Source organism: Labrus bergylta, chromosome 10 (assembly GCF_963930695.1).
Source record: "Labrus bergylta chromosome 10, fLabBer1.1, whole genome shotgun sequence".
Taxonomy (NCBI): Eukaryota; Metazoa; Chordata; class Actinopteri; order Labriformes; family Labridae; genus Labrus; species Labrus bergylta.
Genome location: NC_089204.1, coordinates 10,300,442 through 10,313,933, shown reverse-complemented (window position 1 = coordinate 10,313,933; position 13,492 = coordinate 10,300,442). Strand labels below are relative to the sequence as shown.

The following is a 13,492-nucleotide window of genomic DNA, read 5'->3' as shown; positions in this document are numbered from 1 at the left end:
AACACTTGTTATGAGTTGACGCTGTACAAATAAAAATTGATTGATTGATATAAACATTACATAGACACATGGACCAAAATCAAAGGCATACAACAGAAGACTGTTTTCTGGACTGCGAGGCTGTGTCCTGCGTTTCAGTCCTATCACTTGTGGTTTTATGGTCATTACAGTACGAACTGGTCACAAGATGGGCTCAGATGACTCTGATTTACTATGAGCTGCCAACAGATCAGAGGCAGCTGCAGAAACATGAGGAGCAACTAACCTCTGTGTGTTTTGGAGTGAGAGAGATGAACTAATGTCAAGCCAGCTTCCAGTCATCCATCGGGATTCAGGTGTGTCTCCTTAATGATGATTGCAACAGTTAATAGGCTGCCTGGACACACTGGGAGTGTCCACTCCTATTGCTGCTGCTCCTGATGCTTCTCCTGCTATCGTCTCGCCGCCTGCCTCTGCCAACTGCCTCTCTTTCCTGGTACAATTTGGGCTACACTTTGAACTACAAGCTGTTTCATTCCCCTCAGACCAAGCCAAAGTGGCTTACATAATAACCCATCTCTTCAGCTGAGTGGGCTAGGGACTCCTCCATCTGCTTCTCTGTGGATGTCTTCACCAAAACCCTAAGCAAGATTTTTTATCACACCACTCCTTGTCCAGAGGGATCCAGGTCACTCCTTTCTCTTTGCAAAGTAAAGTGGAACACCCCTCTCCTCATGTCAAGTTTCAGTGGACCCACCAAGCTGAGCGGGCATTTAAAAGACTGAGATCATCCGGTGATTTTTTTCCCTTTGAATGTTGATTTAAGCCCGGCTTTTGTCAAGATCTGATGGTTTTAAAACCGTTTTACCAAATCGTCCTGGAGCAAACCTCTGATTTGGGCTGAGCATGCACACAATAACAGCCTTTCTCTGCTACTGGTCTTATTCCCTTTCAGTATGCCTATGGATACCAACCACCACTATTCCCAGAGTAGGAGTCGGAGGTTGGTATTCCCTCGGCCCAGGACCTGTGAAGGAGAGCCTGCTTGCAGTGCAACGTCGTGGACTTGGACATCAGTACCTGGTAATTTTTGATTTTCAAAGTAAAGACTTTTTTCTGCGTTCTGAGATTGTGTCATGTATTTGACTCCAATCACTGGTTTCATGGTCATTACACTGGTCATGTTTCCAACATGGAGTTGTGTTCATTGATTCTCACTACTGTTGTACTACTATTGTTTACACACTGGGGCAGATGTTTGCACTACAGGATGGCTCAGCAGCTACAGCACTGGATATTCAGAAGGAAATATGGAGATTTAGGACACAGAGAGAGTGGGACTGAGACATCGGAAACTTATGGAGAGGAGTTTTAATCCATTTGGGACTGATGGAGGTGGTTTGGAGGCATCACCTTCTCTGCAGAGCGGTTGATATGATGCAGCCTGCCTTTGTCCTTTGCTGTGGCTGCAGCGTACCAGACTGTGTTGGAAGAGGAGCGGATGGACTCGATGATGGCAGTTAAGAAGTGCACCATCATGGTCTTTGGCAAGTTGAATTTCTTCAGCTACCGCAGGAAGTACATCCTCTGCTGTCCTTTCTTGATGTTCAGCTCCCACTTGAGGTCCAGGGTGATTGTGGTCCCCAGGAAGCGGAAAGACTCCACAGCAGACATCATGGAGTCATCAATGTTGACGGGGCCGGGGTTGGCTGCATTTTTCCTGAAGTCCACAACCATCTCCACTGTCTTCAGAGCATAGATTGTTCTCGCCGCGCCAGGTCACCAGATGGTCAGCCTTCAACCTGTAGGCAGACTCATCCCCACCAGAGATGAGTCCAATGAGGGTGGTGTCGTCTGCAAACTTGAGGAGCTTGACAGACTGGTGACTAGAGGTGCAGTTGTTGGTGTACAGGGAGAAGAGCAGAGGAGAACGAATGCAGCCTTGAGGGGACCCAGTGCTGATGGTCCTGCTGTCAGAGACATGCTTCCTCCGCTTCTCCTGCTTTCTTTGTAAATTTCGGTATGTCTTAATTCAGCATGGTTTCTAGTTGTAAAGGTTTATATAAACCAACATGTTTTTGTTTTATTTTTGTATTAAGATTAACAGGCTGCTGCTATACTCCTTATGGATTGTTTGAGTTTTAAGAAATTATTAATTAAATGGGAAAATAAATCCATGAAAAGGAGAGGGAGTGAGTTTTCCAGTGTCCTCTGTCATCTTCTTTGCCCATTTTCAAGTTCAGGAAACATTGAAATAAAAACAAACCAAAGAACTAGACACCTGCCATCAGACATGCTACTTCCTCTTCCCTTCAAACCAAGCCTGACCTGTAAATGTTAACGGGAAATTGACCTTTTACCTTACTTTATCCTTGTTTTGATATTATTTTATGCAATATTTTGCAAATAACAATGTTCATTATCATCAGTATACTATACACTGTGTATGTTTTCTGTCTTTCCACAAGTGTATACATAGTAGTATTCATTTATCACTATCGTATCTTCTTATATTTTATTATTATTTTTTTTTTAACTTTTTGCTATTGTTTGCTGATTCTATTCCTCTTTTTTATGTTTTTTTTTTTTTGTTCATTGTTTTGTATACTTTTTTTTTACACCATCACAAATTAAAAAAACACCTTTGAAACAGCATCGGATCATGTGTTCACTTGATATTTGATGTTTTATGTAAAACAGAATTAATGTATTTAATCACGGGGTGGTGGCAGTGCAATTGTCTAAAGTTTGTGTCAATATAATTAAACACAGCAGCGCCCTCGAGCGGCATAACTGAGTACTGAACACTGAAGCATCGTCAAGACGCCACAGTGGAAACAGCTCAGACCAGAGCTGATCATTTTCTTTTATTGAAAATAAAACTTGATAGAAAAGTTTGGGTTATCGTTTTCACAGAAACAATTTAATTTTTTTTTAAATGTTCTTGTTGATTTAGCCTTTTTTTTATTCACAAGAGAGTGTATTAAAGATATTTGTATGATTTTATTTTACTGTCAGCAAGCTTGCATAAAAATGTAAGTTTTCTCCTTAATTGAATGCTTATGGGGTTTGATTAGTCTATATTTTTTTTGTTCATGAAGATATCAGTTTTCTGTAAATAAAGACGAATGAATATTTTGAGTGGAACAGGTTGGGGAAATTCTTCTGGAATAAAAATCTGCTTTTAAACTCAAAATAACAAACTAAACAGCCTCAGATCGGTCTTAATTTTATCTAAATTTAATGTTCAGCTGTTAAATGAAAATATGTGATTAATTCTGCCCTTGTCGATTAAAAAGTAGGCTAATTAGTCACAACCCAATGGTCGCAACACAGGCGTCCTCGATGTCTTTTATTGTGAAAAACCTCACCAGAAGTACCTCTCTGTGGGTCTCCGGTCGGCTGTCGGTCGGTGCAGGCTTGCCCCGTTACTCTCATTACACGTTGGTTGGTTATCGGTAGACAGTCTGGAGCTCCTGGACCCTATTCATGGAGGAACCGTGAGGTTTTACTGGAGAGTACCGGCGGAGGGGGAGATAACTTTTCCCGCGGTAAGAAAGTTAAAGAAACAAACATTAACTCAGTTTTGTTTACCGTAACCTTTCTGGTGTATTATTAAACGGACAGACTAAACTTTCTGCTAGCAAGAGTTTCGTTTTAAGGTCGTAGGAATTGGCATAGGGACAGATGTTTAATTTTTATTAAATTTAGTTTATCTTGTGTGTTATGGAAATTTCGCCGCGAGCCTTTTGTTCGTGCAGCTCGCGACTCCGTTCCCATGGTGAAGCTTCATCAGCTCGCGAGACTCCCAGAACACGTTTTTCCCATAGACTGTAAATATTACAGGTTTATTTATATACTGTAAATATTACAGGTTTATCCATAGACTGTAAATATTACAGGTTTATCCATATACTGTAAATATTACAGGTTTATCCATAGACTGTAAATATTACAGGTTTATCCATATACTGTAAATATTACAGGTTTATTTATATACTGTAAATATTACAGGTTTATTACAGGGTTTATTCATATACTGTAAATATTACATGGTTTATTTATATACTGTAAATATTACAGGTTTATTCATATACTGTAAATATTACAGGTTTATTTATATACTGTAAATATTACAGGTTTATTACAGGGTTTATTCATATACTGTAAATATTACAGGGTTCATTTATATACTGTAAATATTACAGGGTTTATTCATATACTGTAAATATTACAGGATTCATTTATGTACTGTAAATACTACAGGATTATTTATATACTGTACATATTACAGGTTTATTACAGGGTTTATTCATATACTGTAAATATTACAGGGTTCATTTATATACTTTAAATATTACAGGTTTATTTATATACTGTAAATATTACAGGTTTATTACAGGGTTTATTCATATACTGTAAATATTACAGGTTTATTACAGGATTTATTCATATACTGTAAATATTACAGGTTTATTCATATACTGTAAATATTACAGGGTTTATATAGTATTTACAGTCTATGGGTTTATTACAGGGTTACAGGTTTTTCCCTAATATTTACAGTCTATGGTTTTTCCTTAGCATTATGATTTTACTGTAACGTTACACTGCATTTTTACGAAGGTACTGAACTTTAACCAGTTTACATTTCTTGAAAATGTACTTATTTATTATACCTGTAATCCCTAAGTGGAGGGATACTCTGTTACAAACAAAAGCCTACCGTACATTTTTTTTACCTTAACTCAAAATCAAAATAGGCTATACTTAAAATCTAAAAAGTGAAAGTTTACAATATAGGCATGTACAGTATATAATGTATTTGAAGGATTACATTTTAATCATTGACACATTCGTGTGTTCATCACTTTCAATATGTAATAATGCAAAATAAATATATGATATATTTTGGTTTTAATAATTTGAATCTCATAAGTAACCAGCATGTGCATTAATGTTGTGACATATTGCCTACAATACAGTGTTTGACTGTCAAATGAGTGACGTAAATGTTTAGCTTTAAAGAAGGTATTTAAGTACGTTATTAGATTAAATGTGATTTTAACCCATTTCATGACAATATATGAATAACAGTATCTTTGAGAAATGTGGCGTTTTTGCAGTGACAGTTTGCCCTGCTATATATGGAAGCTATGGTGTGGCTCTGAGCATTGTCTGGCTGATGATGAAGAAGATGATGATGGTTAACCAGCAGACAGAAAGATAAGAGGAGCACAGATTACTGATTATATAACAGAAACACAGGAGGGTGGGGGGCATGCTCAGCCTCTGATTCAACAGCACAACATAGATGGAGACATGTTTAACTGTCAACACAAGTCCAACATAGAACTTGTCTAATCATTGGACTTCTGTCTGTGTTGTCCACATCTTTATGACGGTCTCCAGACACTGTGACGACTCACTCACATATTTTCAGTATCACTGGTGATAGCAGGAAATATTTCAGATATCTCAAACATAATTGGTGAGGTTTTTGGTGAGGGTCAAATCCACCAGAGAAGAAGACCCACAGAAGCATCATGAGATGAAAAACTCCCCAAGTAAAGAAGAATTCTTTCTGATTGATTGAAAGACTTAAAATCACTCCAATATTTTACAAGACAAAGAAAATGACTTGTTCATTATTCATTGATTTAATGATGTGCCTGTCTTTTTACTGGAGGCCCATTTAATGATCCGACTTCCAGTGAAAATTCTTATTAATGATCCCACTTTACACAGCTGTTGAGTCATTATTATGCTTAGCCATTCTGTATGAACGTTAAAACCAGAATGGGAGGGGCAATACCAGCAGCTATCTAAACCAATGTCAATGTTACTTATATGACCCCACAAGGGTTAACTTGAAAAGCAGCCAGCAACTTTCTGATGACCTCATGTTGTGTAAGTTACAACATTACACAGCAACACACTTCATTTACTCCAGGCTGTTTGGTACAAACACGTTTTAGCTATTGTGCTAATTCTGGCATATTAACATAGATGATAAAAGTGCACAGTCGTACTTAAATAAATAAAAAAACCTGAAAACCCATTATTTTTCTGTTGTGCCAGACAAGTTGATGATACACTGCACCTATTATCTGTTTCTCATTTCATTTCTGTTTATTACTCTAACCATATTTTTTTTATGCATGGTCATATTGAAATGTATTCATGTGAGCTCATTCTACATAATATAATATCATATCACCTAAAGATGAACTACCATGTTACGGGCCTCTTACCCAGTGACATTTTCCTGCAGGGGATTTGGCGTTGCAGCGTGATGTGTGGTGATGGAGGAGGCGGAGCACAGCCACTACGTCGATCAGCTGAGGTCCGAATTCAACAGCTGCGACACCACAGCTACTGGCTTCCTTGACCGGGAGGAGCTGACAGTTCTTTGCCGAAAACTGCAGCTAGACGCTCACTTACCGCTGTTGCTCGACACACTGCTGGGAGCACGCACCTATGCAAGGGTAACACACACAAACACACACACTGAACACTGAAGCCAGGGTAACACACTCGCACTGATACACAACAGAAATACACACAAACACACTTTTGCATTTACAGCAACATAAATACCTACCTCGGTACTTTTACTTTCAAAGCACCTTTGGTTGCTCATACTTATTAGCACTTCACGTACAGTATAATTTTAAAAATATAGTACATGTATCGAAGTGTGATTATTTATTGTCAGGCACACTTAATTATTGCAACTGTGAGGAACTTATTTTGTTCAATTCTTTGCCACCCTTATGGACAAAATGTCAGAGAAAATGTAAACAATGGCTCTTTCAGAATGTATTGCCAGACTCTGACCCTACGGCTGCAGTGACGGGCATTAAAAATAATTGTATAGATATCCGTCTTATGAAGCTTAAGTAGTTTAGCTACAATTACTATTTAGACTAAGAGGTGAAAGAACTACACAGCTCTTATATTAACTGTGGATATATTGTATGTGACCTGAAATGAGCTCTGTGTGTGTGACCTTCAGGTGAACTTTGAGGAGTTTAAAGAAGGCTTTGTTGCTGTTCTTTCTCGCTCTCTGGACTTCAGCACATCAGAGGATGACAGCAGCTACCTGGAGCCAGGTAAGACTTTAGATGTCAACTGTGAAAATAAGTCTGATGATATTATCTATTTTTGCCAAACATAATGAGTCCTGCTGCCCTCATTAGAGGTGGGGATCATCCACTTCCGTGTGACCATTTTTAATTTTTTTGTGTTTATTTCCTTATTTCAGATCTGGATAATATTCCCATTTTTGACTCAGGATAGGTAGGAATACAAATATGTTGTAGATTTGATCGAGGATGGCAGTAGAATTTGTATCAGTGAGAAGACAAACGGCTCCCCTATAAAGAGCTGTAAATGTCCCAAGGCTTCCAGCTAGATAAACATTTAATTAATGCGCATGTAAAGTCTTTGGATCAAGTCCCTTTAACTTTGTTCTCGTCTATACTTCTCAGTGTACTGAGAAACAGATGTTAAGAAAATACTGACTAAATGATGATTTTGAATATGAACATTTTCTACAAACGAAGTTCATTGTGTGCTTTGTTTAAGTTTGAATTGCAATACTGTACAAAATAAAGGATAGGAAGGAAATATAAAGGTGCTTGATTTGAGTTAAGTTTTCTTTACTGCAGGTCCAGAAGGTCTTGGTTTGTCGGTGAGTGTTGTATTCTAGCCCTTGTGCTGGTCTATGTTTGTTTAAAGTCACGGTTTTGCGAAAAAGGATTCCTGTGTGACAGATTTTGGCTTCAGTCTTTAATTTGCTCCTTGGCTCTGGGTCTGAGTCTCCACAGTGACTCTGCAGCTTCACTGACCTACATACAACCTATCTGTTTGACTGACCCTGCTTATTTGTCTCTGCAGTTGTTCCAGAGGAGGTAAAGCCAAAGTTTGTGAAGGGAACAAAGCGCTATGGCCGCCGCTCCCGCCCCGATAACAAGCCTGATTCTGCGCTGACCTGCGACTCGGAGGACTCGCCACCGTCCAGAAACGAGGCAACAGACTCGTCACCGACCGGAGTCCGCAGAGCCAAACTGAGACGATCAACGTCTCTGGAGAGTGTCGAGGTCAGATGCTGCTTCATGTTCTCCTACAAATCTGATCTATTTATGAAAACCGCTTGGACAATAAAAACTCTCCTAAATTATCCTACTGCTACTTCCACTATTCTACCATTTTGATTTTCCATTTTGATTTTCCTATGCAGTCCTAGACTGATTGAGAGGGAAAGTTTGAAGGAATAAAATTATTATTACATAATCATACATTGATGACAGTGATTGGAGCAGCTGTTCATATGTTCAAACTCTGCTTGTGCTAACACCAGTGTTTACTTAGGGTAGTTTTATTATCATTAAATGAAAACAACTTGTAGATAACAAGCAAGTTGTTAAATAGAGATAAGTTATATTTTAATATTTACAGCCACTAACAACCATTGTGTTTGTCGTATAGCTAGAGAACTAACCTCACTTAAGCATGTTATATATGATTTGTTTAAAGTGAAGATAAAATAGGTTTCATTGAGAACAAGTAAAATATATGACTTGATATAATGCTGTTTTATAATTGCATCAATATGAAAAATTCAACTTTGGATTTCACTAAAATAACACCGCAGATCTAAGATTACATTGGCCTTGTAATAAGGAAACTGAGTAAAGGAATGTTGTGTCAATTGTTCGCTGTGGCCCATGCCCTCATCAGTTCATGGTGTGATGAAGAAAGCAAAAGTTAAACTACTTCTTGACCTGTGCTGAGACTTTGTGGCTCTGATGGAAGATAATAATGTGAAGAAAAAGCAAGAGAGTACAGCTGAGTGTATACACACACACACACACACACACACACACACACACACACACACACACACACACACAGGCCCATTGTGTGTTTTTGTTCTGGCTGACTTTTATTCGTCTCAGATATCTAGACCTGCTGCGATTCTGCTGCTCTGCTGCAGTTTGTGCTGTCGAGGCCGTGAATACCTGAGTGGGGGGGGAAGGGGGAGGGAGGGAGGAGCCCACTGGGGAGGTTTGGTGGTTTTGGGGGCGTCGGAGGTTTTTCAGGAAGTGGGATTGTAAGGAATGCGGCTGCTGGCAGACGGTCTGTGCTGGTTTGGCTGTGGATCAGAGATGCATCAGTCTGTTGCAATTTTCACTTTTGTTTTCGTGAAAAAAAAAAAATGTCTCAACTGTTTTATGTGCAGATTTAAAAACCCAGTTTGGTTTGAGAGCTTCTGGCAGCAGCAGCTAGATTTATGTTCCCTCAAACAGACCTGAACACAAATGGCTTCACAGCAGCTTCTCTTTGTTGCTTTTGTCTTGACCCCACCTTCTTCTTCTTCATTAGTGGTCAGAGCAGGATGATCCTGATCCAAGCCCTTCTCAGTCTGACTTTATTTGTAGTAAATGAATGAAATGATAGGATTTGGGGGGAAAAGGGCAATATTTCTGTGATTGCAAGATTTTAATCCTGTAGTGATAATCTGCCAGCAAGCTTGTCAGTGTTCCTCTATTACAGAATCTCTGCCGACAGCTGATGGGTTATTAAACTGTGAAGTTTCCATCTACAGAGTTTTTGTAGAACATAACGGTACAGTACTATAGAGACAGTCTTCCTGCTGTTAAATAAGAGAAACTCTGTTTTACTCTCCGTCTTTCTGTTTGAAATATTGAAGAGTTTTTATGTAACTCTGCTCTGAGATTCCTGCAGATTAATAACTGCAACCCTCTCTCTCTCTTCACTGTATGTGTCTCTCTCAGTGGATTTTAGTCAGCTCCACCAGCTGAAATCTCTGGAAATGCTTCACATTTTCAGCATTTCGTCTGTTACATAAAGGGCTTATGGAGAGGAGGACTCGCAGATGCTGTTTACAATATGAAGACAGGGTTAGGTTATGGTTGGCACTGGTTTGTAGTGTTTGTGTGTTTGCCTGTCCAACATTTTCTTTCTATATTTTAAAAACTTTGGGACTTATTCCTTAAAATTGCTGAAACCCCTTCCCATCTGGTGGATGCATGAATGTTCAGATGGATGGATAAATGAAAGAAGTGGCTGAGAAAGACAAAAAGAGATCAGATGTCATGCATGTCAGGTTCAGACTTCATGATATCAGCTGAATCATAGCCTGACAGTTGCTGGTTTTATCCTGTGAAGTGTATCAAACTAGAGGACAAACAGCATACTGTAACCATCTCTCTTCTCTTTGGAGAATAAGAGAAGTTCACTTTTACTCTATCTCACATTTCCCTCGATTTTTAAAAAACAGATTAATCATTACTTTTCACTGACATGGAAACAGTTTGAATGTATTACTCTCTTATGTTTTTGTTTATTGTATGGGAGTTGCACAGAGCTGTTTATGTTTTTTCCCTCTGCACTTTTGCCCAAGGCAGATTTCCGCTCTGGAGAAAATTAAAGTTTATCTAATCAGATCTAATCTAAAGTAAACCTTTATCATTCTTAAAAGAAAACACTACACAATGCTGGATTCATGTTTTAGGTTTTTTTTTAAATGAAAATTCAACCTTTCTTTAAGTAAAAAGGTGGCACCTCAGGTGGCTGCAGTATGTAAGGGGATGGAGCAGGGCGGGGGGGTCTAGTGCTCCTTAACACTGACCCTTTTTAAGTGATGGGGAAACCAGACAAACGGCTGGATGACAAAAATATTAAAACTGTGTTAAAGTCCCAGAGCACATACAGCCTCCATGAATGAACATCAGCGGTAAATATTTAACAAAGTTGTGTAACCACCACGACTTGGATCGCTGGGTCCTCAGCTCTGAACAAGATCCTGTCCGTCTGTCTGATTTTATTTAGGTTTTTCTTTGTTTTTGTTTTTAAGTCTACTCATTGGTCGTTGTTCATTGGCTACTGAATGATGATCCCATACACTTCAGTCTGAGAGAGGTATTATATGTTTAAACCACTTTCACCAAAATCTATTCAAACTTGTGTTATATCTTAATATAAACTGATTTATACGTTTATTTTTACGAATCCCAATTTCAATATGGTTTCATTGGACAATGGAGGAAGAGCTCAAGGAGGGAATGATCAGCTCTAAAACGAAGTTTAGCCTCGAAACAAAAGCAGCTGTCCTTACGAAAGGCAAATGACTAAATCCTTGACCCAAACCTGATTTTAAACAAGTAAAAACTTCTGTTCTGTAGATAAGCATGGATTCATGGGGACAGCTGACAGCAGGTTTCGATTTTAGTTCTCGATCAAATATTGTTTAAAAGGAGCTTTTCATTTTAATCATTGTAATGAAATGCAGGATTGGAAATTCTTTTTTCCCCTCAAAAATCATGTATATCTGTGTACATTAAGGACATAAATAACTTCAAAGAGAACACAGAGTAGCTTACTGATAACCTCCCGCTACACTGAAATCGTGGCCACTATCAAAATGACAGAAACAAAAGATCCAGGAACAGAAGCAGAAAAGTGTCTGCTTTCCTGAAGTCAAGTTTTTTCAACATGTTGTCTTTAATGTGAGACTTAATGTTCTAAATGTAACATTACAATAACTACATTTAAGTACAATAAATGATACCTTTTTGACTGTTTTCCATAAAATACTACATTCTTTCTAAGCTTTTACATGGCTAATAAAAATGGAATTTCAAGTAATATTCCTGTTAATGTTTTGTAATGTTTATGATAATATCTGTACTTCAGAAATGAAGAACAGAATTAACACTTGACTTAAACAGAAGAAATGTTGTATTCGTAATCATAGCGAAAGTTGTGAATGAATTAAATGTATTCACCAGCATAGCGATGGCTGCTTTACAACGAGTTGAAAGAAAGATTTTGTTATAGACAATAGATTGTAACTGAAACACAGCTGTGGTTTGGTCCCTTCTATTATACCATAGCCTTAAAGCCAGAAAAAAATGTGATGAATACAGGAAAGACACCCAGAGATAAGAAATAATCACGCCACCCAAGTTCTACTTCCATGTGTGTGTGTGTGTGTCTCCTCAAGTTAGCTGGTTAACATGGTGTGACGGATATAGGCTAACTGTGCTGGATGCCTCTAAAGCTAACTGTCTAAACACTGACACGTTAATAATTGATCCACTGCTGCTGAATTTTTCACAGCAGTTTTAGCCTCCTTTTCTTCCATCATTGACCACACAGACTCTACGCACAGCGACTACATACATAGAGCAGCCACACAGCCTCCCTCTGATTGTGACAGAGCTGTGTGCAGGAGACGATGATCTGCTCGTCTTCAGTCAGACAGGACGAGGAAACATTTACGGGACACTGCTTCACGTCAAATTCTTTACTTTTGAATGAGTGACAGAGTCAGGATAATAATGAAAGTGGTGTATGTTAGTTGACGTCAATATTTTTTAAATGCTCGTAAGGGATTGGGAGCAACATTTTTCACAGCTCTTCAGTCCCACAGCTTGCTTGTAATTTATGACTCTGTGATGTCACGGTACTTCTGTGATGTCACAAGAAGTCTCCATGATGTCATGCACATTCGGAGAGTTAGGAGAATCTGATTTGTTCAAACAAAGATTGAAAGAGACAGAGAAGTTTAGGGGGAGAAAATGTGCTTGCGTAAGTGCCGCTGAGCTCCACATTAGTGGGAACAGTTATACAACACTGTTCAATTTTTCATACAAATGCTCATTCATGGAGGCTGCGTCAGGAACACACACGCTCAGACTCTCTAACACACCGAGCTTAATGACAGAACACTCAAGAGACATCTTTGGAGATTTCTTTACTGTCGCAATTTCTTTCGGACTTTCTGTTTTTACTGCTAACCTGCTGCCACCTTTCTGCACTCTTCCACATTTACTGACCAGGCAGGTCACTGGTTTGGTTTCCCACACATGTCCTGACACAGGGTGGGCTTTACATGCTAAGCTCTTTAACGTGACAATCGGGGTCTATAGTCTTTACACACACACACACACACACACACACACGCACACAAACACACACACACACACACACACACACACACACACAGACACAAACACACACAAACACACACACACACACACACACACACAATATGTTCAGCCTAGCAGAGGTAATGACCGCTCCGGAATTCCTTCTGATCACTGTTTGGCTTGTTGGCATCACTGCAGTGCACACAGACACACAGACACAAACACACTAACACACACTTCCATAATTTTCTCTCAGCATACCCTTGTCCAAGCTGCACACAGTCTTTCATAACACTTTCGGCTGTTTGTTCAAACAAGTTTCACGGGCTGGTTAACGCAGAAAAACACACACTCACACACTGAGTGTAAATCACACTCACATTGACCTCCATGTTTTCTTTGCAGAGCCTGAAGTCTGATGAGGATGTAGGAAGTCAGAAGGAGAACATCCAGCCAGACTTTCAGTCTAAAGGTACTCCCTGCTCGACTGTTTTATTTGGATTTATAATCTTAATGGCTCCAGTAGTTCTAGTTTGAAGACACTCTGGTTT

The 13,492-nt window shown here is 38.9% G+C and overlaps 1 protein-coding gene across 3 annotated transcripts in view; it reads left to right on the top strand.

Moving 5' to 3' along the window:
* Window positions 1–3,378: 3,378 nt before the first annotated feature.
* The window catches only part of ninl (ninein-like), a 35,543-nt gene continuing 25,429 nt past the window's right edge, over window positions 3,379–13,492 (top strand). For 2 of the 3 annotated variants that reach the window (XM_029275589.2, XM_029275586.2), the window contains exons 1-5: window positions 3,379–3,530; window positions 6,254–6,467; window positions 6,998–7,094; window positions 7,882–8,084; window positions 13,347–13,413. In XM_029275589.2, the coding sequence (XP_029131422.1) occupies window positions 6,285–6,467; window positions 6,998–7,094; window positions 7,882–8,084; window positions 13,347–13,413 (550 nt within the window). In that variant the 5' untranslated portion in view covers window positions 3,379–3,530; window positions 6,254–6,284. Of the gene's footprint in view, window positions 3,531–6,237; window positions 6,468–6,997; window positions 7,095–7,881; window positions 8,085–13,346; window positions 13,414–13,492 lie in introns of all 3 variants that reach the window. The other variant, XM_029275587.2, reaches the window with a different exon arrangement.